At 46.8% G+C, this 23,722-nt stretch overlaps 2 protein-coding genes across 6 annotated transcripts in view; one reads left to right on the top strand and one right to left on the bottom strand.

Moving 5' to 3' along the window:
- The window catches only part of METTL22 (methyltransferase like 22), a 660,197-nt gene that overhangs the window by 606,554 nt on the left and 29,921 nt on the right, over positions 1-23,722 (top strand). For all 5 annotated transcript variants that reach the window (XM_046900661.1, XM_046900663.1, XM_046900659.1 and 2 more), the window contains one exon: positions 17,784-17,946. The gene's annotated coding sequence lies outside the window, so the exon portion shown is untranslated. The remainder of the gene's footprint in view (positions 1-17,783; positions 17,947-23,722) is intronic.
- Positions 7,322-8,877, bottom strand: LOC121106775 (E3 ubiquitin-protein ligase Topors-like). The gene is made up of 2 exons (XM_040647494.1): positions 8,536-8,877; positions 7,322-8,443 (listed from the first exon to the last, which is right to left on the bottom strand). Exon 2 carries the CDS (start codon positions 8,357-8,359, stop codon positions 7,406-7,408), a length of 954 nt encoding a protein of 317 aa, XP_040503428.1. The 5' UTR covers positions 8,360-8,443; positions 8,536-8,877; the 3' UTR covers positions 7,322-7,405.

Here is a 23,722-nt window from a genome sequence, read left to right as displayed (position 1 = left end):
CCTCCAGGTCGGAATCCAGCAGTTCTACCAGGACCCCCTCCTCCAAGCCAATGTGGACCAGGGCCCAGATGACACTGTGTGCCAATATATTTGCATGTAGCTCCTCATTGCCCAGGATGCGGCGCAGTTTGCGTCGCAGCCAGGACCGCAGGGGCTGCAGCAGGGCCGGGTGGTCCCTGAAGACGGCAGCCCAGGTGTCAGGGTTGAGGCCGCCCACAGGACGCCTGGGCACTTCAGGCCTTGGCCAGACTTCCTGGTCGTCTCTGGGGTCCCATACGGCAACGGGTGCCACTGCAGCTGGTCTAAGGACCAGCTCCTTAAAGTCATCATCTGCTTGCACGGTGTGGATGATGGACTGCACTACTCGTTTGCAAAGTGGACACTGTAGGCTGATGGCAGTCCACTGCTGGATGCAGGGAAAGCAGAATTGATGGCAGCATGGCATGGTGTATGCTGCGCTGTCCCAGTTCTCCAGGCATATAGGGCAGCGGGTGTCTAATTCTGCCTCCATGCTTTCACCAGTTATGGTGGGCTAGAGGGAGCAGAAGATGGCAATGCGCTCCCCAGCACTAGCAGTACAGCAGCTGGTGTCACACTGCAAGAGGACAAGAGACATTAGCCATACACTGGCCTGGGAAGGGTCCCTCAAGATGCCAACCCCCAGCCATCAGTCCTTGTGCCACCTACCTACACTGCTGCACGCGCTCTTCGGGATGTCCCGTCTGCCTGCTCCCAGCAGGGTCAGGGTAAAGAACAAATGGCTCTGAGACAGACACCGAGAGCTGAACTAGCAGCACCCGGAGCACGTTTCAGCACCGAAGCTCGCGCTGTACACACTCCAGTCCTCGCACACACGCTCGGTCGGAGTCCAGGCACGAACTGCTGGGCAGGGCCGCTGCGCCCGCAGTAAAGTAGTGTGGGCTATGAGGTCACAATCGGTTGCCTGGAGATGTCTCAAGTCATCACTTGGCCAAGCTGCTGGGCGTCACTTCCACTGGGCCTTCTCTTGGGGACATCACTGCCAATCTCACTGTGATGCCACAATCCATCGCTGGGTCATCAAAGTGAGCCGTCCTCACCTGCAGCACGTGCCCCAGCCCCAGCACAAGTTTCTGGGCTTTTCCCAGTGCCACTTCCTACTCCATTTCCCACATCTCGTGTGCTTGGCATCAGTGTTTCACACCGATCACCAGGGTCTTGGCCACATCTTCCCATGGGCCCCATCAGGTCACTCTGGCCCTGGCACGCAGTCCCAGGCATGTACAGCAAGAAGGTTTATTCAGTAGAAGTTCGTGTTTCTCTCTGATAGTTGGACTTGATTGTCTTAGAGGTCTTTTCCAATGTTAATGTTTCTAAGAGATACTCTCAGCCTAACTTCTGGTTTCCAGCTTAACATTGCTGGCTGCCACATAACAATCCGAATTCTTCACAGATATCTTCACAGAGACAGCGTCATAAGATGCCCCAAAGTAAATGAATGTTCAGTTCATCCCCCTGCCCAGAGCAACGGACATAGGGAAGTGAAACAGATAAGTTAATAGTTGGTGAAGCTGGGAGAAATGCCATAAGGACACTGCTGTCATACATGCCCATTTTAGACATTTTTAACTATGATTCCTAGATGTGGGCCGTGCGTTCCTACTTTCAGTGCTTACAGAACCAAAAAATTCCTTCCAGACAAAACCTGGAGCAGTAGTCATGTACAATAGAGAGGCACCCTGGAGATCCAGGTGTGTATCTGATCTAAAGGTCTCGGCTGCAGGGATACTAATCCTAACTTTCAACAATAGGAAAATGGAGAAAGTGATGATAAAAATAAAGCTGCAGGTAATAATTGCCTGAGCATGAATTGTAAAAGTGAATCTTTGGTATTGAAAACCTCCATGGAAAAACCACATAGATTGCTAAATGTTATTTATTTAGTATTGTTATTACAGCTATTATTATGACGATCGGCGTGACAGACTGAAGATGAGTGACCACCTGCTGTTTGCATTGATGTTCAATTTGCAAACAGTCAAGTGCCATTTGGTTTGTGCCAGCTTGCTGCATTACTTTACCCATAAAAGATATTGTGGAACCTAACGGCAGCTTTTTAACTAAAAATAGGTGTTCTGCTTATATCCAGGAGAAAGCTGGTATTTAGTGATTACAATACAATGTATTCAGATTTTCTCAGCTGCTTCAAGCTGAAAGAACAGCTTTCTCAGCTACAACAAATGGGGCAAACCTCCTTAGAGGAAAATTTAGTAACGCCAGCAAGCTGTTACTCGCTGCCAGGATGGAGCCGTAGCTGTCATTGGTCATGCACTGGGCTCCTGTCCACAACCTCTGCGCTGGCTGTTCTCAGCACAGCCGGTGCGGGCATTCACCCCATGGGTGGAGCTTCTTTCCCTGCTACTTAGTAAGGCAAGGACAGCTGCATTTAGGGATTTTGGAAAGGATTTGGATATAGTCCACCTGCCCAGGTTCTTCCGAGATTCACAGATCTTGCCTGACGAAATCCTCCTAGCCCTGCATGGGTTCGGAGGCAAGCTTAGGTATGCGGGTTCCCTTCCGATTTTCGAGCTGGCACGCCCGCTCCGGGTGTCACTCCGTCTTCGGGTTGTTGCTTCTCCCCTTGATGGTCCAACAGTATTTACGGATGCCTCTTCATCGACAGGTCAGGGGGCGGTTGTCTGGAAGAACCAGACGGGTGACTGGGAAATTAGAACATTTCAAGATCACGGTGTCAGTGTTCAGACACTTGAGGCGCAGGCGGTAGCGATGGCACTGCTCCTCTGGCCAGACACCCCTTGCAATGTAGTCACTGACTCTGCTTTCATTGCAAAAATGTTACTACGAATGGGGCAGGAAGGACAACCCAGTACTTCGATTGCCTTCCTCTTGGAGGAAGCATTGACGGCAAGGACAGCGCCCGCTGCTGTTCTTCATGTGCGAAGTCATTCAGACGTTCCGGGATTCTTTACAACTGGCAATGCCCTCGCTGACCAACACGCGGGGCACAAGGTTCTTACGGTGAGGGAGGCTAGAGACCTACATTCTACGCTACACCTAGGGGCTCGAGCACTGTCAAGGACATGTTCTATTCCTATGGCGGTGGCCCGGGAGGTGGTGCAGGCATGCCCTCACTGTAATTCAGCCCCTGCGCTTAGTGCAGGAGTGAACCCTAGGGGAATTGCACCTCTCGACGTCTGGCAGACGGACTTCACGCTGGAGCCTCGTCTGGCACCGAGGTCTTGGCTTGCGGTTACTGTTGATACTGCGTCCACTGTCATTGTTGCTACCCAACATGGCCGCGCGAATTCTTCTGCAGCACAACATCACTGGTCGGTGTGTGTCGCGACATTAGGCCTACCGAGTCACATTAAGACAGACAATGGCTCCTGCTTCATCTCGCGCTCCACCAAGGAGTGGCTAGCGCGTTGGGGCATCACGCATAGTACTGGTATCCCTGGCAACTCGCAGGGCCAGGCTATTGTTGAAAGAGCGAATCGGCTCCTCAAGGAAAAGTTGCGTGTCCTTGGGGAGGGGGAAAATTACAGGGGAAAGATTCCAGTGAGCCAACAGGGAGAGTTGCTGGCTCGTGCGTTGTATGCATTAAACCATTTTGAACGGGGGGAGAATCACCACACCCCTATGCAAAAGCACTGGCAACCAAGGATTATTGAAGAAGGACCACCGGTGAAGATTAAGATCGACAATGGGTTATGGGAATCAGGGTGGTCTATTTTAGTTTGGGGTAGAGGCTACGCAGCGGTCAAAAACAAAGAGTCGGGAAACATTATATGGGTTCCATCGAGGAAAGTTAAGCCAGAGTTTGGCCTCAAGTAACGAGAACTGAGCGTTTCTGTTGCAGGCGTGGCTACTGGGGAAGCCGAACACCCCGACACCGGAGAAGCGGAAAAAAACACTTATATGGGTGCGTGGACCACCGAAGACAGGCCAGGACACGGACCCGGCAACACAGCCGTTACTGCCCACACCGAGAAATTTGGTTCTATCTCTACTAATGTGTCTGTATCTATGTTCTTTGCCAGGGGGTGGCACGGCTATTGACTTCTTGCCTTTAGCTCAAAGCCACGGATGTGAGGATGTCGAAGGGTTCTGTTGCTTCAACTTAAGTGATCACAGCGCATCGATCCATAAACAACTACAGTGGATGCAAGGCCACACACAGAAGATCAAGGTGCAGGCCGATCCCTTCGGTGAATGGTTGGAGGGTCTGTTTGGGGAATTAAAGCCGTGGCTAAAAAAAATGCTTAAAACGCTTATCGTAGGTTTAGCAATATTCTTGGCTATTATGCTCTGTCTTCCATGCTTTGTTCAGCTTCTTAAGGCATGCTTAAGAAACTTCATAGAGGAAATCTCACGTCAGCAGTACGTGTATCAGCGCATTCAGGAGCAATTATAGACGCACTTAGGAATAGAAATAGAGTTAGAATTTGCGTTCGCGTTGTAACGGGTCAGCTTTCTATGGCATGGGGAGGGGGAGTTGTTGTAATAGGCGTGATCGGGGTCTCGGGATGTAACGTGTCAGGCTCCTCCCCATGTGTTAGGTACGTGCCACGTGTACCATCCAGTGGGCGTACACGAAGGGTTAAAAGATATATAAGTGCTTGTTAGAACTTAATAAACGCCATTTTGCCGCTCATCATATTGGTGTCACCTCGGTATTTGGCCAAGCCGCAGGCTCCCCTAAGCAACGAACATCACGGTTGCCTGCGAAAGGCAACAGTTTACATAATCAATTTTAAGTTCATACCCTTCATTAATTTGGATGACTATCATTCAGTCTTTGCTTACTTAAAAATAGTTCTAATGCATTTATTAATATTGTAATACTCAAACTGGGTTATTCATGAAGAAACAGAGAGTTTGAGCTTTCTTTGAAGTTTCACAAAATGAGAGTATGTTGCTTAAGAAACTCACTTTGTTCTCATGTCCATTAAGGGCTGGAAGGGCTTTTAGTTCCACTTGCAAAGTGCCTGTGTTGTCGTCCCAGGTGTGAGGAGCAGGGCTGTGTCCCCATCGCTCAGCTGGGACCAACATGCCACGCACAGCCCTGCCCTCCGCCCTCCTTGTCCTGGGAGCATCCCCAGGCCATGTGCTGTGCAGACCGTGGTCGTGGGCACAGGTAGGGCTGCAGGTCGGCCTCCCAGTGTGCTCCCTCAGCTTTGCACACTGCGGCCCAGCCTGAGCGTTCGCCCAGCTCTACCTTATTCTCTGCTGGAGGCACAGGAGTGATGGTGCACAGCAAGGCTGGGCTAGCCACACATCTCCTACCTATTGCCTGGAGCAAAGTGCTCGGCTCAAGTGAGGGGTTTGTGTGGGCGCTTTGGATCCATCTCTGCCTCAGAGATTGAAGCACTTTTGAAAAATGCAGCCTTCAGTGGAGAAGTCCCTGCTTTTTTCCCTTCTCCAGGAAACGCCAGCCATGTTTGATTAAAATCCCACCTGTCACCAGATTTCAGAGGGATGCAGAGTGGATTCATTTTGCAGTATCAGAACCTGCTGCTAACAAAAATAGCTTTCACTCTCCCCAGGTCTCCTAATCATTTCAGGAGACAAGCATAGAAGAGGATATCTCAGCTGACACTGGAGAGCACAAATGTTGACACAAATATGAATCTGAATGTTCTGACAGTAGTTGATTGTGTTGCTTTAGAAGGTTTAACAGACATGCCACTCAGCCGACAAGGCCCTGTTTAATGCTTCACTTTAAGTATTTGTATGATCTTTAGGGTTGTCAGTTCTGGAAATTACAGTTTGAGAGCGGTTTTGGCAATCTCCCTGTATGTTACACGGGGAAAAGCACAATATCTGCTGCTGTTTCAGGCTGGCCTGCTGGTAATCTGAAGTCACAGGGCGTCTACTCTCTGGAGTGGTCAGTAAATCTTTTTCATGCTTTCCCTGCTTCATAATGTCAACTTTTCATCGATGCAAGTGTTGATTATGCCAACCAGGTGTGTGCAAAAGCAACTCTTGTGTCACAAGTGGCTGTCTCCCATCTGTGTTCTCTGGAACTCCATCTCTGGTTGCTCTTACTTCAGGGCCTCAGACTGGAAATCTCATACCAACCTCTTTTGTATTGCTTTTAATTTCCAGGGGGTTAGGGAAATCCAATTGCAAACAGTTCAAACAACATTGGAATATTTTTCCATATAGGGATTTCTCTTTTGTTCAGCCAAAACTGTTTGGCATGAATTCATAGTTAGAAGCAACAAGAATATTCAGATGAAGGGCTAGCCTGCTTCGAACAGAAGTACACTGCTGTGTTACACTCGTAAGGATGCACTGGTATGCTGTTTGCTTCTGGGGATCTGAAATTTCATGGGAATGCACTGAAAATGATTAAAAATTAAACTTTGTAACCGCTTTATATGTTCGACATTAACATTGTCTTTCATTGTTTTCTAATAGCGATAATTAGGTGTTGCATTACTCTAGGGTAAGCCTTGTAGCACCCCTGGGAAGGCTTTTATGCACAGTATAAATACTGCTGTATACATAAAACTAAATTTAGTTGAGATAAAGCCTCTGCTGGTTTCATTTCCTTAATATTTGCTTTCACCCTTTTCCTTCAGACCCAGAAGGTTCTTTTGGAGTTTCCCTTTACCAGCTTTCTTTCATTCCTTTTATATCTGAGCTGCCATTTATCTCAGACCTTTCATTCTGCACAAGTGTCATCCTCACCACACGGGTGGACTTAACCAAGCAGCTAATGCTATTACAGTGCTGGATCCTCCTGTACTGAGCTGTTAATGCACATCAGCATCAGTGAGGATGGGAGGCTGACAAGCACATGGGAACTGTCACAAAGGGACCAGTGTCTGCTGGTCTGTAACTGATACGCTCCCGGTGTCCTGTTAGAATAAATGACACTAGAGGCAAACTCTCCCCACAGTAAATCTAATAGCAAACATTTTAAACATCTAATGGTAAGGACGATGAAAACAGCTTTCAGCCTGGCAGGCTGGGCCATCTCTGTGCCGACAAGCAGTCCTCATGGTCACTGGAGCACTTTAGGGAGGACAAAGAAATAACAGCCCAACTGCATGTAATCATAATTTAAAAAGCAATAACAAAATATTGTAACTGTGAGGGTGGTGAGATGCTGGCACAGGTTGCCCAGTGAGGTTGTGGATGTACCCTCCCTGGAAGCACTCAAGGCCAGGCTGGATGGGGCTGTGAGCAGCCTGGTCTGGAGGGAGGTGTCCCTGCCTACAGCAGGGGGTTGGAACTGGATAATTTGAAGGACTCTTCCACGCCAAACCATTTTATGATTCTTTAATAATAATATAAAATAACAAAAGCTGAGTCGATGATAAGAAGATTTGCTTGTTTTCAGCATTTCTGAACACCGAGAGGTCCCAGTCCCAGTCTCAGCAGCTCTGCCACTCTTCTATTCCTGCCGGCTAGGTGGTCTCTTCTTTGGCGGTTCTGAGGCCTGGGAGTCGTCGGCCTTCCGCTTCGGGGCTCGCCGGGTCCCCTCACGCAGGCTGCTGCCAGAGGGCCCTGCCACAGGCTCTCCTGGCACCTCGTGAGGCACTGCCTGCTCTATAGTGACAGTCGCAGGGCGGGAATGTGGGCGGCTGGGACTCCCACTGAGCTCTTCTGCTGTCCCGCCCAGCATTTCGCCCCTGCTGGAGCTGGCAGGGCTGCTGGAGGGTGCTGGGCCAGGGACAGGAACCTCTTCTCCTGGGGCAGCTCTGGGCCCCGATGCAGAGTTGGCCTCCTGTGCCCCAGCAGCAGGAGGGACATTGAGGCCCAGCAGGCGGTGGGCCTCTCTGCCGCACCTCTGCACGGTGAAGGCGATGAATTGCTGTACGAAGGTCACCGTGCGGCCCTCCAGGTCGGAATCCAGCAGTTCTACCAGGACCCCCTCCTCCAAGCCAATGTGGACCAGGGCCCAGATGACACTGTGTGCCAATATATTTGCATGTAGCTCCTCATTGCCCAGGATGCGGCGCAGTTTGCGTCGCAGCCAGGACCGCAGGGGCTGCAGCAGGGCCGGGTGGTCCCTGAAGACGGCAGCCCAGGTGTCAGGGTTGAGGCCGCCCACAGGACGCCTGGGCACTTCAGGCCTTGGCCAGACTTCCTGGTCGTCTCTGGGGTCCCATACGGCAACGGGTGCCACTGCAGCTGGTCTAAGGACCAGCTCCTTAAAGTCATCATCTGCTTGCACGGTGTGGATGATGGACTGCACTACTCGTTTGCAAAGTGGACACTGTAGGCTGATGGCAGTCCACTGCTGGATGCAGGGAAAGCAGAATTGATGGCAGCATGGCATGGTGTATGCTGCGCTGTCCCAGTTCTCCAGGCATATAGGGCAGCGGGTGTCTAATTCTGCCTCCATGCTTTCACCAGTTATGGTGGGCTAGAGGGAGCAGAAGATGGCAATGCGCTCCCCAGCACTAGCAGTACAGCAGCTGGTGTCACACTGCAAGAGGACAAGAGACATTAGCCATACACTGGCCTGGGAAGGGTCCCTCAAGATGCCAACCCCCAGCCATCAGTCCTTGTGCCACCTACCTACACTGCTGCACGCGCTCTTCGGGATGTCCCGTCTGCCTGCTCCCAGCAGGGTCAGGGTAAAGAACAAATGGCTCTGAGACAGACACCGAGAGCTGAACTAGCAGCACCCGGAGCACGTTTCAGCACCGAAGCTCGCGCTGTACACACTCCAGTCCTCGCACACACGCTCGGTCGGAGTCCAGGCACGAACTGCTGGGCAGGGCCGCTGCGCCCGCAGTAAAGTAGTGTGGGCTATGAGGTCACAATCGGTTGCCTGGAGATGTCTCAAGTCATCACTTGGCCAAGCTGCTGGGCGTCACTTCCACTGGGCCTTCTCTTGGGGACATCACTGCCAATCTCACTGTGATGCCACAATCCATCGCTGGGTCATCAAAGTGAGCCGTCCTCACCTGCAGCACGTGCCCCAGCCCCAGCACAAGTTTCTGGGCTTTTCCCAGTGCCACTTCCTACTCCATTTCCCACATCTCGTGTGCTTGGCATCAGTGTTTCACACCGATCACCAGGGTCTTGGCCACATCTTCCCATGGGCCCCATCAGGTCACTCTGGCCCTGGCACGCAGTCCCAGGCATGTACAGCAAGAAGGTTTATTCAGTAGAAGTTCGTGTTTCTCTCTGATAGTTGGACTTGATTGTCTTAGAGGTCTTTTCCAATGTTAATGTTTCTAAGAGATACTCTCAGCCTAACTTCTGGTTTCCAGCTTAACATTGCTGGCTGCCACATAACAATCCGAATTCTTCACAGATATCTTCACAGAGACAGCGTCATAAGATGCCCCAAAGTAAATGAATGTTCAGTTCATCCCCCTGCCCAGAGCAACGGACATAGGGAAGTGAAACAGATAAGTTAATAGTTGGTGAAGCTGGGAGAAATGCCATAAGGACACTGCTGTCATACATGCCCATTTTAGACATTTTTAACTATGATTCCTAGATGTGGGCCGTGCGTTCCTACTTTCAGTGCTTACAGAACTAAAAAATTCCTTCCAGACAAAACCTGGAGCAGTAGTCATGTACAATAGAGAGGCACCCTGGAGATCCAGGTGTGTATCTGATCTAAAGGTCTCGGCTGCAGGGATACTAATCCTAACTTTCAACAATAGGAAAATGGAGAAAGTGATGATAAAAATAAAGCTGCAGGTTGTAAAAGTGAATCTTTGGTATTGAAAACCTCCATGGAAAAACCACATAGATTGCTAAATGTTATTTATTTAGTATTGTTATTACAGCTATTATTATGACGATCGGCGTGACAGACTGAAGATGAGTGACCACCTGCTGTTTGCATTGATGTTCAATTTGCAAACAGTCAAGTGCCATTTGGTTTGTGCCAGCTTGCTGCATTACTTTACCCATAAAAGATATTGTGGAACCTAACGGCAGCTTTTTAACTAAAAATAGGTGTTCTGCTTATATCCAGGAGAAAGCTGGTATTTAGTGATTACAATACAATGTATTCAGATTTTCTCAGCTGCTTCAAGCTGAAAGAACAGCTTTCTCAGCTACAACAAATGGGGCAAACCTCCTTAGAGGAAAATTTAGTAACGCCAGCAAGCTGGGAGACAAGACAATTGGACAAATTTACTACTGCCATAGCACTGCGAGTGCCTGTGTGACCTTGGGCAAGCCTTCAGGTGTGGGTTAGACGGACCGGGCTCTCCCAGCTCCCCCTGGAGCTCCTGCAGGCACAGGGTCTGCGCACTTAGGGAAATCCAGCCCTTAATCTTCATCATTTGTCATTCTGATGCCACACAAGGATAAAGGGATCTTTTGCACTGACCTCAGAGAGTCAGACCAGGCCCTCACTTATGGGGTCCAGTCTGAATTCAAAGGTTTTTATTTCTCCTGTCATGACAGATCACCTGTCCAGAAAGAGGTCAGTTAGTGCAGCTACCTGGGAAAGCAAGTGTCAGCTGTGTGCAGAGGGAGAAGCTGCGAGGCAGAGCTCTCAGGAGCTGCTGCTATATCACGCTGTGGCTTTGGGCAAGAAACTTCACCTCTGTCTTTTAGGAAACCTGCCTGCAGTACTCATATCGCTTAATTGTTATTTATAAAGCGCTCGGGGATTGCTGCAGATAGCATCCTCCAGAAATTAAACCCACAGTAATGTGCAGCAAATGGGCTGAGGAGCAGATCAGTGGCTGTGCAGGCACAGAGGCTGCTCAGATCCCCATCGCCAGTGCCTGGGCATGGAACGCATTAAACTGCGGCACACAGAGACGTTTCGTACTCATTAACAGCCTTATTGTGTGATGAAAGGGAAGGCAAACTCTGCGACCATCTTGCTGATGTTAAGGATTTCATACACATAGTAAATTATATGTGAACATCGTTGCCATGCATCCATCCCAGGATTCAGCCCCTCGGGGACTCAATCACGCTGTTCTCCCATAGCTAGGAATATCAATGCGCCGAAACAATGAGCTAAATCTGCACGTATCTCATCAGTAGACGTTGTGAAGATAACATAAAAGGGGAGCGAAGGAATGCGGACCTCTCTCCCTACCTGATCGGGGGAGAAGGTTACCGACCTCATCATCTAATGTAATAAACACCATCCAGGTAGGGAGCTATCACAGAGCCCTGAGCAATGCGAAGCCCCGCGGAATGAGATACAGCGCAGTACATGCAACTTTCATAAAGATTTCTGTGTGGGTAGTTTTTGTTTTTGATAAGAAGAAAGGAGGAGGCTGTGAGCCCAGCCGTGAAATGTGGGCTGGCAACACCCAGCCTTTTCTCACAGCACCCTCGTGTGCCCTCAGCAGAAAGTGCTCTGTGTCACTGGGGGAGCACTGCGCCTCTCTGCAGCACTGTAACTTGTTGAAAGAACTCATTTAAATTAAATAGGACAGCCAGTACATATTAATTAAGTATCAATTGATTCTTAAAAGAGTACTTATTGAGGGTTCTCAAGTTGGGAAGGGATAAATCTGGCTGTCATGTAATTAATTCAGAATGACACAGGCAACAAATGCATATTACATATTTTTCCTCTGAATATTAACTTGTAAAGAATGCTTACATATCCAATTAACATTTAACAAGATAACCTTATACTACGTTAATTAGCTATCTGCTAATTAAAAATGTACCAAAATTAATATAGACATTAGGCAAGTCAACTGTATAACTGCTTATGCACGAGGGAGAATCAACATGGAATATTTGGAAAAGCTCTAAGAGGCAAAACACAGGAGAACCTCCACCTGTTATGTCCCTGCCACTGGCTTGGGGTGCCAGTATCCGGCCAAAGGAAACGAGGAGCAGTGGGTTTTACTTTTCTTTACACTGATATGTAATGAATTGCTCTCTGGCCAGATCTCATCCCGGTGGTGTTGGTCCCCAGTGCTGTGGGAGCCTTACAAAATTAGACTGGATGTTCTTCTTTGGTTTTGGCCTTAAATGTGATGGATTGGGAAAAAAAAATAAATGGGGTTTTTGAGAACTATGTGAGAAACAAATGAGTAAGGAACTCAGCTGCTGTTAACCTAAGGGCCTTCCTCGGCCTCTTAAATACACAGATACTGCAAACATCTGACAGGAGGAGGTAACCTCCCTGCAGACTACAATAACATAACTGCAGTGCAAAGGAAAATGAGTGGCTGTCCCTGGGTTTTTAAGGACAGAAACAGTTCTTGTCCGTTCAAATAAGACATTTTATAATACTGATGTCTGCATCTCTTTCACTGATTTTGGAATACGAGAGCTGCTTTTTGCGCCTGTGAAGAGCTACAGACCTCCACTGGAGGGTGGTTTTCTGAGGCAGTCTGCATTGCCTTTTGCAGTAATTGCACCTAACTGGAAAATCAAGCCTGGTCGGATTCTAAACTGGATTATGACACTAAAAATGTTTCAAATTTGCCTGTTTAAAAATGGAATAATGATAAAAAGCAAAGCAGATCAAGAAGGAAATCGCCATGCTTTGTCTGTCCTCCTGCACCAATGGAGCTCTTGCTTCCAAGGGCCCATGCAGTGGGAGCGCAGCTTCCAGCCAGCACACAGATGTGAGCAGCTTCTTTATGGACAATTCAGAGTGCTGTAATCATTTTGGAAAGTGTCTTGCATTCCTTAGCTTAACAGTTCACTCAGTTATGTTCCTCTGCATGTGTTTTATTTCTGAGTGTGTATACACATATATAGCTGATGGACCTCTGAATCTTCTGTGATTCCTCTCCTTACAGACTGTAGGACCAAAGTACTTCAAGATAAAGCTGATCTCTTTGACACCATAGTCAAGCAATATACATTCAAACATTACAATATTCAGTTTTACCCGAGTTTAATCATAATGGGGATATAATTTAACCGATGCTCAAGACCTATGTAGTTCAAAACCTGATAAGCAATAACTGAAGCGAAGAAGAGCAAAAGCAAGACATAGAAAGCACTGAAATGGTTAAAGGGAAAAAAATAAGAACAGTTAGATAAATGCTGAGATGTAACAGTGAAGGGAAGTGGAGGAAGATGCCACAGAAAGTGCGAAGAAAAGAGACTGGTGTGGGAACAGGGAAGGAGGTGGAAGGTATGTGCTAAAATACTGGAAAAAGCTGAAAATAGTGATTCTGTGGAGCTTTGGAGTGATCAGCAGGAAGGCAAGGAGGACATGGGAGGGAAAGACAGATGTCATGTTCTGTAATGGCACTGACTGTGCTAATACCCCTGCTAAGCCTCTCAGTCCGCCCCTTGTAAATGAGATGTTTTCAGAAGCCTGAGAAGAATCAGGCTGATTTGACAGCCTATGTGGTCACAAAAAAAAAAAGAGTCTGGATGTAGTCTGTGTTCCCTCTGCCTCCTGCTGCTCCCTGAATCCTACAAGAAAGCACAGTCCTGCTCAGAAGCCTTTTCAATGGACCTACATGTAGGGACCTGTGAAGAAACTTGAGAAAGGAGAACAAAATGCAGAAGGAAAGAGCCTGAAAGAAGCAGAAGCGGTCTGTGTGCACATGGTGACCTTGGAGCAAATGGTTCTTAATAGCAAGACAGCTTGCTCTGAGAAACCTGCGGTCCTCTTACTACATGGCATGCAGTACCTGAAAATAAAGCTGACAGGAGCTATCTAATACCAGCTAGAGCAGGGCTATGGTGAGAGAAAGCAAAAGTCTGGAGAGAGAACAAGGGGACAGCAGATCCAGGGGCAGCAAACATAAGAAACACTGCATTTCCTGACAAAAAAACAAGGCAGGCATGGAAGCAGTTGAAGGGAGTATTGATTCTGTGTGCAGCTGAACATGACATATAAAGATGAAAAAGTAAATATATATCTACAGAGACAAGACGGAAGATGCCAGTGTCAGAAGTTCTCCCTGAAATGCTGCAATAGCTCTGCAAAGTAGCTGTGAGCTGTGAGCCTGCAAAGGGCCCATCATAAGGCAGTGTTTAATATGTGCTGGTTAACTTGCACTGGGACTTCTGAGTGAAGAAGGGGAAAGTAAGTTGGGCACCATGTGACATACAGACCAGCTGTTTCCTAACAGTAGAGTGTAATTTTTTGTGAAAGAAAGTGAGAAAATTGAGTTTTGTCCTTCACCAAACTTACTGCAAAATCCAGCTTTTAGCTCTGCATGTAACAAGCTTCTTGAGGACCCCCGATGGTGTACCATTGCTCATGGTCAGTAATACATTCCTTACTGGCAACAAATCCAACAGGTTTTGCTTTTCTGAAAGTCACCACTCTGGTTTCAGATCACTGCAGCCTTTGAAGGGTTTAAATATCTGTTTGGGAAACACAGCAGGTAGAGGGTACCCGTGTTTCTGAGTTCTGTTCCCAGGTCTGGGATAGAAGCACAGTTTACACGTGGAAGAAGCTGTCAGATGACAGGGAATGGGTTACATGGGACTGATGACATGGGATGGCGTGAGCTTCTGGAGAGTTCCTGATTCTTCTATTTTGTTTTGGCAATGATTTGAGATTTGTGACCGGCTCAGAAAACCTCCACGTTCTTTACAGCCTGTGTACTACTTGTGCTTTTCTGTGGGATGTTCTGTGTATCCTGCAGTGAAGTGTGGTCTTGGGTTTTTTGCAGGTGTTTGCATTCAGATCGTTTCAGGCAGCGAGCTGAAGTAACACCTGTCATTAACTGGTCGTTGTTCTGTTTTAATCCCCACCGGTCAGTTAATGTGTGTTACTTATTTGAGTTTATTAATTTCTCTGGATGCCATTTTCTCCATCTGAACATGAGGCCTTATGATAGCCACCCTACAGGTGAGTCATAAGGAACAGTTATGCTCCTGTTTGTAGAATACTTTCAAGGCGCTGAGTGTCTCTGCTTGGCTTATAAAACCCTTTACTATTATTAGATGTTCTCATTTCCAGAGATAGGCACGAGTATTTCAAAACAAAGTAGGTGAGCCACTGTTCACCCCTAAAAGATTATGTACGTACATAAAGTGCCTGTTTCTTCACTTCTCAGCTGGTCTGCTCATGTTCTTGTATTCCTGCCATCACCAAAATTGCGCACTGAAGGATTTTAAATTGTATCTCTACTTAGGGGGAGATTTCTAAAGACCGTGGAAAGGAGAAGGCAGAAAGGGGAATGGAAAGACAAACAAGTGGTAACATCTTTCAGTACCGTCACACAGACGTTTCTTACCTATCGGATGTTTTTAAACTTAGAATAATTGGGAGGGATCTGGCATTTGGGATTATAAGTGTTATTATTGAGTATAGACAAAATTGTGTAAACAGAAACAATCTGAGATTCCAGGCTAAATTATGTACATTTCAGTATTTTTCCCTAGAACTTACAGCAAATATGTGGTCTCTGACACCTCAACAGGGAGCAAGATGACTCCTGTTTGGAAGCATGATAGCTGTAGTCCCAGAGGAGACAATAGTTATTTGCTATTTATTGTTACAGACGGCTGCATTACCAGAGGGATTTAAGGACATTTAGCACAACACATGCACTCTATAACTGAGTGAACATGCCCTTTTGCAAACACATCTTCCCCTCTCCGTGCCGCCTGGAGCACTGAAACTTTCAGGCATTGCCTTATCTGCGATTGCTGACACCTGTTCTATGGGAGCAGATAATTCTAGAGGCCTGTCATTTTCTTCTCCAGCTGCCATCTCACCTCCCAGTCTCCTAAGGGCTTTGTCACCCTTAATCACAGTTTTCTTTGTGATGGGAACCACAGGTGAAGAACCAGACAGGTTCCAGACTTGCCCACAGCAGAATTGTTTTCACTTCGTTCTTTGGGAAAAAGATGGGGGAAAAACAGGGAGACAGGGGTAACTGCAATAGATGTACTACAATAGACAGCTACACCAAAAGCAAATGAGCATGAGTAACTCTTCTGATGGATTTTCTTCCTCATTAATTCCTTTCTCAATATGGCCCTTCTACTCAGCTCTTGTGAGGCCCCATCTGGAGTACTGCGTCCAGGCCTGGGGCCCCCAGCACAGGAAGGACGTGGAGCTCTTGGAGTGGGTCCAGAGGCGGGCCGCTAAGATGATCAGAGGGCTGGAGCACCTCTACTGTGAGGAAAGGTTGAGGGGACTGGGCTTGTTTAGTTTGGAAAAGAGAAGGCTCCGGGGAGACCTCATTGTGGCCTTCTAGTACTTGAAGGGAGCATACAAACAGGAAGGGGAGTGGCTTTTTACAAGGGCAGATAGTGATAGGACAAGGGGGAATGGTTTTAAACTGGGATAGGGGAGGTTTAGGTTGGATATTAGGAAGAAGTTTTTCACACAGAGGGTGGTGACACACTGGAACAGGTTGCCCAAGGAGGCTGTGGATGCCCCATCCCTGGAGGCATTCAAGGCCAGGCTGGATGTGGCTCTGGGCAGCCTGGGCTGGTGGTTGGCAACCCTGCACATAGCAGGGGGGTTGAAGCTAAATGATCACTGTGGTCTTTTTCAACCCAGGCCATTCTATGATTCTGATACCAGGGCCAGTGTGGTAAAGAATTCCTTCAGATCTCAGAGCGGAGCTAAACTGGGCAGAAATTACATTCCTCAGTTTTCAGGTTCACTGTTTTGGCATCACAGCTCAACTGTTTTACTCTGATTGAATCCAGCATTCAGTGAAGGACTACAGAAGCAGCAAACCTCACCCAACTGCTACTCAAAATCATATTCGGGCCAGGTCTGCTCAGGATTCAGACCCCTGTCACCATGTCCCACACTGTGATTTATAATGGGGGTTGGATCCCATTTTCATTGTCTAGCCGTACATCATAAAAAGCTGTGCAGCTGGGGTATCGAGTGGTGTTCTTTGAATGCAACCACTCTGTGCCATTTTTCTCAGCTGTCCCTAATTACACAAAAATGAAAGGTGTGTTCTGGAGTACTGTACACCTAATTTCACAGAGACCATGAGAAACGGTACTGTGCCCGTACCATCAGATTATGTGTGTTGTGCAATTACACCATGCTTGTTAAGGACTTGGTGAAGACTCCTCTTACCTTCAGTGGTCTTTGGATCTGACACTGAGAGAGGTAGCATAAACAGATCAGGATCTGGAGGGAGGTTTAACTACACGCCGTCTATTTTATAGTGCCTTTAAACCAATATTTACAATAGCCAACATCAAGTGATTCACTACTTAAAATGCTCCCAAACACTCTATTGACAAACCTGCAATTTGCCTTCCATCTCCAAACCCTGGATGGGTATTTTTGGCCCTATCATTTTTTTATATATTGACATTTAACTTTTTCAGCACAGAATATATATTGACAGAGCCATCAAGAGAGCAAACACATTAAACCTAAAACAACAAGCAAAAGCTCTAAATAATACAAAGCTGGACCTACGAGCATGTATGCTGAAGGGCTTTAGATAGCTGGATCTGCAAACAGATCCTCAGGTTTCCATTGGGGCTCATTTAGTAAACAACACAAAAGCAAATCTCGCAATTAATCAGACAATTTATGGCGTCCAGGCTGGGCTTCCCTGGCTCTGGCCATTCTGCATCAGGAAAGTCACACAAGGAACTTGAATCTGTTCAGAGCTTCCTGGCTAAAAAAGCAAAGTAGCCACTAAATTTTTCGTCTGGTACAATTCAGATGTTTCTGTTTGGATGACAACTGTGAGCTGGCCAGCAGGCAAAGCAGGCACTGCTCTGCCTCGGCCTCAGGAGGGAATCCTCCGGCAGGCAGGCAGGCCTGGGGGCCGGCAGCACCAGGACATTGTTCTGCAGCAGCTGTGACACCCCAGCAGCACACTGTCTCTGCCAAGGCTTCTGTCTGGGAGGAGAATCTGGCCCAGCATTTCAGATAGGTGTTTTTCATCTCTTATTTGCAGGAGGGGAAACAGCTGTGGGCCGGTGTACTTTGGACAGTGCCGCAGCAGGGATCGTCTTGATCGATGCATACTACCATGAGGAGGAGACACAGACGTGTGAAGTGACACATCCCTTAGCAACTGCAGTGACACACAAACTGAAGAACAGAAGTTGCAGGCAAAGGTAACGTTGTTTTCTCACAAAGTCTGAAGAAGGACAGGTATTTTCAGTCCTCTGCTTTCAGTTCTGGACTTTGGTTCACTTTTGTGTCCCTTCACTTCTTCACTCAGCTCAGCAATCTTGAGGCAACTGTTTTGATCACCAAGCTGTGTATGTTTTCTCTTTTATAAATCATCCCTGTCTCAGTAGGATGCAGTGTTACAGCCCAGTCATTTGCTTCAGGAAAGGGTTTCCTTCCCTCTGGCAGTATGATCTCTTCTCCTCTCATGTTTGTGGATCTGGGCTTATGAAATAAGCATTGGTTTAGCAACCTCAGAAACAAAACCTCCTTGTTCTTTTGCTGCATGAAGAATTCTGGCCTGATTTTAGGTCTCTCAAAGGATTAAGATCATGGCTGGAGGCTGCAGGATAATTTGTTTTTGGAAATTTCTTCCTTTTTGTGACAGAGGAGCTCTAGCAGCATTCAGATCCTATGTGCAGTGATGTCACCTGCAGCTGGAGTGTAGCTTCCTCATGACCCCAGACATGGTCATTGCCACTGTTTTTTCTGTGAATTCATGTGCCAGTGGCAACCAGGTTGGGCTGCAGCACTCGACTCTGGCAAGTACAGCTGTCCCTGGTGGGCTGCAAGCGTGGCATGGTGTGAAAGCCCACAGAGAGGGAAGCGTTGATTTTACTGTGTGCTGTGCTACAGAGGATCCCCCCAAGGGCCCTACTTACCAAATCATTTTCTGTTAAGTTTATGTGTCTCTTCTAATGTTAATTCCCCTCAAAGTCTCTCATGTTTTGTTTTATTTTCAGTTTTATCCTTTTCCTTTCTTCATTCTACAGGAATTATCCTTGTCGACAGCTTCATTTCTCTTCCAAATGGTTTTGTATGAAGTTTTACTGAAAAGGGAGTTGAGATTTCCCATTGCAACCAGACAACATAGCAATTGCAGAAAACTTGAGAAAAAGTCATGTGAGGAACTGGGAATATTTCTTTATTTTAGTGGCTAGGAATGGAAGCTTAGTGCTGGTCTGTGTCTGTGACTTGACAGAGGCATTCACAAAGCTGCCTTGGGAATGTCAGGCTTCTAGGACATCATTCAGACCTCTGCTTGCAGCTGCCTTTTTAGACTTAAAAGTCATACCGAGTTCTCAAGCTCTTTATTTCTACAACTGCTACACGACTCTCCAAAACTCCTCCTTCACTTAAATGAAAGAAACACCCCAAATCTAAGTGGGTACACACCGTATTGCTCCTACAGTGACATCTGAGTATCTCCTAAGTACCAGGAGGTTCCGTGATTTGTCACAATTCATAGGGCTTGTGGAGAGCAGGATCTTTGTGTCCCTGCATAATGGCCGTTCTCTTCTTACACCTCTAAGGAGATGGAGAAAGTCCTTTTGCACATGCAGATGAAAACACAAAGCAGCAACAGCTATGGCCTCCTTTCAGTCCCGGGGAAAGAAAATTGCCCTCACTTCACTCAGCTCCATCCATTGGTTTATAGGACGTTTTCTTCCCTTGATTGAAAATGCAAAGATTCTCTGAGTCCTGGTCGCTTCAGCGAGTCTTTTCAGTCTTCTGTATGGAACAACAGTGACGTGCAGTGGCTGCTCAGGCAAAGCACAGCATAGTAGGAGCTATCCTGGTAAAATGGCATTTCTGTGACCGCTTAGATGGGTGGCCAAAATGTGACAACAGTCCATAAATTAGTTCGGTGACATTCCAAGTTATGATTATGTGCATTGCAAAACTCTTTTCAAGCATGAATTTATACTGTATCTTCATTTCTCATGCAACAATGCTATTTAGAGGGTAATCACATCTTAACCCGATTTCCAAGTTCGTAGGAAATATTTGTATTGACTTGCACTGCTTGTACAGGTTGCAGCTGACAATGCAGGCTGAAATCTCTGCATATAATGAAAGAAAATCTGATGAAAATTATTTGATCTCTAAATGAGTTCTTGGGGAGGTTTAGTAAAATCGTTTGTTCAGCTTGATGCAGTCAGGTAGGAGCACTGCCGTTAGATATGCTGCAATACAGAAAGGGCTATCAGGCAGCCAGAGGTCATGGAATTAATTAGTGGCTGAGCAAGATTTTGGGGGGTGCCTCCAGAGTTTCATTTCTGGTCATGTTCTCTATATTCCAGAGGAATTAGGGGCTACAAGGGCATTTGCTGTGTGAACGGCTCACTCCCTGTGGGATTATTTTCTGAACTCCTTTGGCCAACCATTTGTACAGGCAAACCCAAGGCAGTGGGGATAGTCAGGAGGTAAGCTGGTCTCTGGAAACCTGAGGCTCACCTGTGCCAAATTCAGCTCTCTTCCCCATAGGCGAGTGCGTGGTTCCTCAGGCTTTTTGGAAATAAAATGGCAGAGAGACAGCTTTAGAAAGAGTGGCTGTGGGAGTTACTGCACCAATGAAATATTGCTCAGGGAAGGATTGATGAGCTCTAGGCTGTGTAGGAAGAGGCCCTTGAAGTTGGAGAGGGCAGTTTGAATTATAGGACAGCTACCCAGTTGTTATGGTGACAGAGCTTTGCCTGGGATCTGCTGCATGGCTGTTGCTGCTAGGAAGGAGAAAAGGACTTCTGGCAAGCAGAAGAGCAGGCAAGTGAGCCCAAGGCAGACTCTGAAGGGCAGATTGGTGCCCTGGAGGGGCTTGGGAGCAGGTGCTTCATTTTTCTGATGGTTATGTGTCCTGGAAATAGGCTTCTTTTCTCACACTGTTGATTTAGCAGTCTCCTGGCTAACCACTGCTGCAGGCAATAACAAATCCCACTTCTAAGAAGCAGTAGCATCTTTGCATGCTCATGTGACAAAGAAGTGTTCTCTGTAATCAGTAGGACAGCGAAGAATCATGCAGTGCCTGTTTTTGTTGGTCAGCCCATTCAAAAAAGCTGTTACTATTCAGCTGGGTTATTAACACCAGTTGCCACTATTGGGTTCATCTGTAGCAAGACACAGAAATCACACAGAACCGTGCCATGTACAATCAGGTTGTTGGTGGTGGTGGTGGTGGTCCTTCCACTGGTTATGTTGTCAATGCCTGCAGGTCAGTGGCAGCCAGCCCAGCTCCCTCTTGTTGCTGGGTGCCTCCAGACTGACATGCACATGATGGGGGGCTGAATGATGCAAGTAGAGCTTCTCTTTTTAAAATTGCGGTTAGTTCAGCAAAATGGAGCTCCCAGTTATATGTCCTGTCAGTTGGATTTTTGCATTAATTCCAGTAGCAGCCTAAGCAGGGAGTACCTGAGCATGTGTGATCCTGTAGGTGAAGTCTGCATCTAAAAGAAAGGCTTGTGAACTTTTTGATTTCTGTTGACTGAGAGACAACTATCTCTTCCTTCTTTTGTTTTCATGAACTATTGCACTATTCCTCAGTTTTGAGAAGGAAAATTTTTATGCTGCACATTGTATTAAACTAATTTTTGTTTCTTTGCTGACTGAGTTAGGCCTGGACCTCTCCGTTCCTTCTTATGCAGAGAGGTACCACTTTCTCAGAGCTACCCTGGACCAAACCAAGGTCCTGTTGTATGGGGTGTTTGCCATGGGCAGGAAGGAGTTAGAGCATTGAAGTCTGTTGGCTACAGCTGTTGCCATGCCTGTAATGTGCTGTGATTCCTAAATGGAAAGGCAGGTAGTTGTTATTGCAAGTCCTCCAAAGTTTGTTGCTTCTATGGATTTTTGCCTGACAGTTATAAAATTATTTTTTATGTGTTTTTTGCATAATTAAATGCTTCACTGTATAATACTAGTCAAGTGGGAGCTGTGGCAATAAAAGGTTTATGATGCCAAAGGGTTTCCACGGTGCTGATGCAGCCAGCTCCAAAAGGCTGTGGAAGAGACTCCTCCACAGTGCAATTCACTTCAGTCTCTCTGTATGCTGCAGGCATTACAGACAGCATTAACTCATGAATATTTGAGGAGGCCAGGTTGGATGGAGAAATATGCTAGCTGCTCCAGCAGCCAGATGTGTTGTCCAGAAGCATAAGCCAACAGTAAGTGCTGTTCAGCTATTGGTAGACAAATACACTTCAACACCTAGGGAGCAATACAGCGGGAGTGTCCCAGCCTTCCATGACAAGTGTTTGCCTTATCCTTGGCAAAAATGAAAGCAGTAAAACAACGAGCCAAAAGCTCTTCAGAGAACTGCCTGTTATCCCTCCAAACCCAAGCACTGAGTCTTCCAGCTTGCTTTGCGGTGAGCAGTATAGGCAGACTGTCAAAAGAACTATGACTCCGTTTCTTAACTCTTCGCTGCTTATTAGCCGTGGATTAAATCCATTAATATAAACCGCCGTGGGCACAGGACCAGGCTGCAGGGGTGGTGTGCTGAAGGAATGCATTTTGATTCTCAGGAGTGCTAAGAGATGACTTGAGAGTATAAATACATGTAGTTGTGACAACTTGGTGGATGAACAGGATCTCATTAACCGATGAGAATTCTTTTTTGAGTTTTACACATAGCAATTTCAATGCCTTGTCCTCAACAGCAGCGGAACCTGAAAGGTTTGTCTAAGACCACATACATGCTTTGTCTTAGTTGATAGATTGAGAAACTAGGTCACAAATCACCAGAGATTTCAATCTGTCAATGCTGCTTTAGTTACAGTAGACTATGACATTGCATTTCACTTCCCTTCCTTTGAATACCTGATTCATCTGCAGACTGTTAGCCAACTGCTGTTCATGGAGGAACTAGCCCAAGATAGCGTTCATCCCACATAGAAGTCTGTAAAGTTGACCTTGCACCACAGCTACGAACATCTAAAACCAATACTTCTGCATCTAAACGAAATGTATCTGGGGAATAGCTATAACATCTTTCATCTACGAGTAAAAACCATTCATATGTTTAGAGATTCTATATGGTTTTTTAACCAGGAGTGCTAACAGTGCATTTCCTATCACTGACATTTTAACTTCGGATGGCCATCAGCCGGGAGGTGCATCCTAAGGCAGTGAGTTGCTGACTTGGGTGCAGCAGTTTCCAGGTGAGACTCTGTGGGCTATGTAGTACAGGAGCTATGGCCTGGTGAGCACAGTAGTCCCCTCTGCTCTTCAAATTATACAAGGAGTAGTATGTATGGGAATTAATTCTTTATTTCCAAATTCGGCCAACTGCTCAGTGTTGTCACAAGATGTCAGCAGAGACCACTGTTCTGTGCAAATCCTTGCGAAGTACAGAAAGCCTCCAGTCAGAGCATCTGAGCTCTGTGGAGCTTGCAATTGCTCAGCTGTAAAGCAGCGCCCGCTGAGCAAACCGGGAGTGCTGAGGCAAAGGGGAGACTCTCCTGAGCATGGTCGTACTAATTCTAGGGAGGGTTTGATTCTCCAGCACAAAGCCAGAGCATTCACTCTGACCTTTTTGGTCCCAAGCTGGGGCAATTTAGTCTGTTGATATGAAAATGACAGACAGGATGCTAAGAGACATGCATTTTTTACTAATAATCTTGGCAAACTACAAACTGGTTCATGCTGGGGAGTTTGCAAAGGGAAGCAAAGAAAAGGAAATTAGATTTCTTCAGTGAGTTTTTCAGTTTTAATAAGTTGAGACCATTGGTTTTCATTTGCAGAACAACGCATAAGAAGGTCATTTGGAGGCCAAGATTACTTGAGATCCCAAGATGCCAATCAAGCTTTGGACAGTCTGTGTCTTTGGGATTTCATGGGCCGGTTTCAGTTTTCCTTAACAGCTTCAGTCAACCTTGACAGAAAGTAGGAATAAATGTACTTCATAGCCACCAGAAAGCAACCTGAGTCCTGGGTCTAAGGAGGTGGGCA

This window comes from Gallus gallus, chromosome 14 (genome assembly GCF_016699485.2).
Source record: "Gallus gallus isolate bGalGal1 chromosome 14, bGalGal1.mat.broiler.GRCg7b, whole genome shotgun sequence".
Taxonomy (NCBI): Eukaryota; Metazoa; Chordata; class Aves; order Galliformes; family Phasianidae; genus Gallus; species Gallus gallus.
The sequence above is the reverse complement of the archived record's forward strand: the minus strand, read 5'-3'. Positions and strand labels throughout refer to the sequence as shown.

What these genes read in the sequence shown, in the direction of transcription:
- LOC121106775 (XM_040647494.1), bottom strand. Translation starts at nt 8,359, where the DNA reads ATGGAGGCAGAATTAGACACCCGCTGCCCTATATGCCTGGAGAACTGG.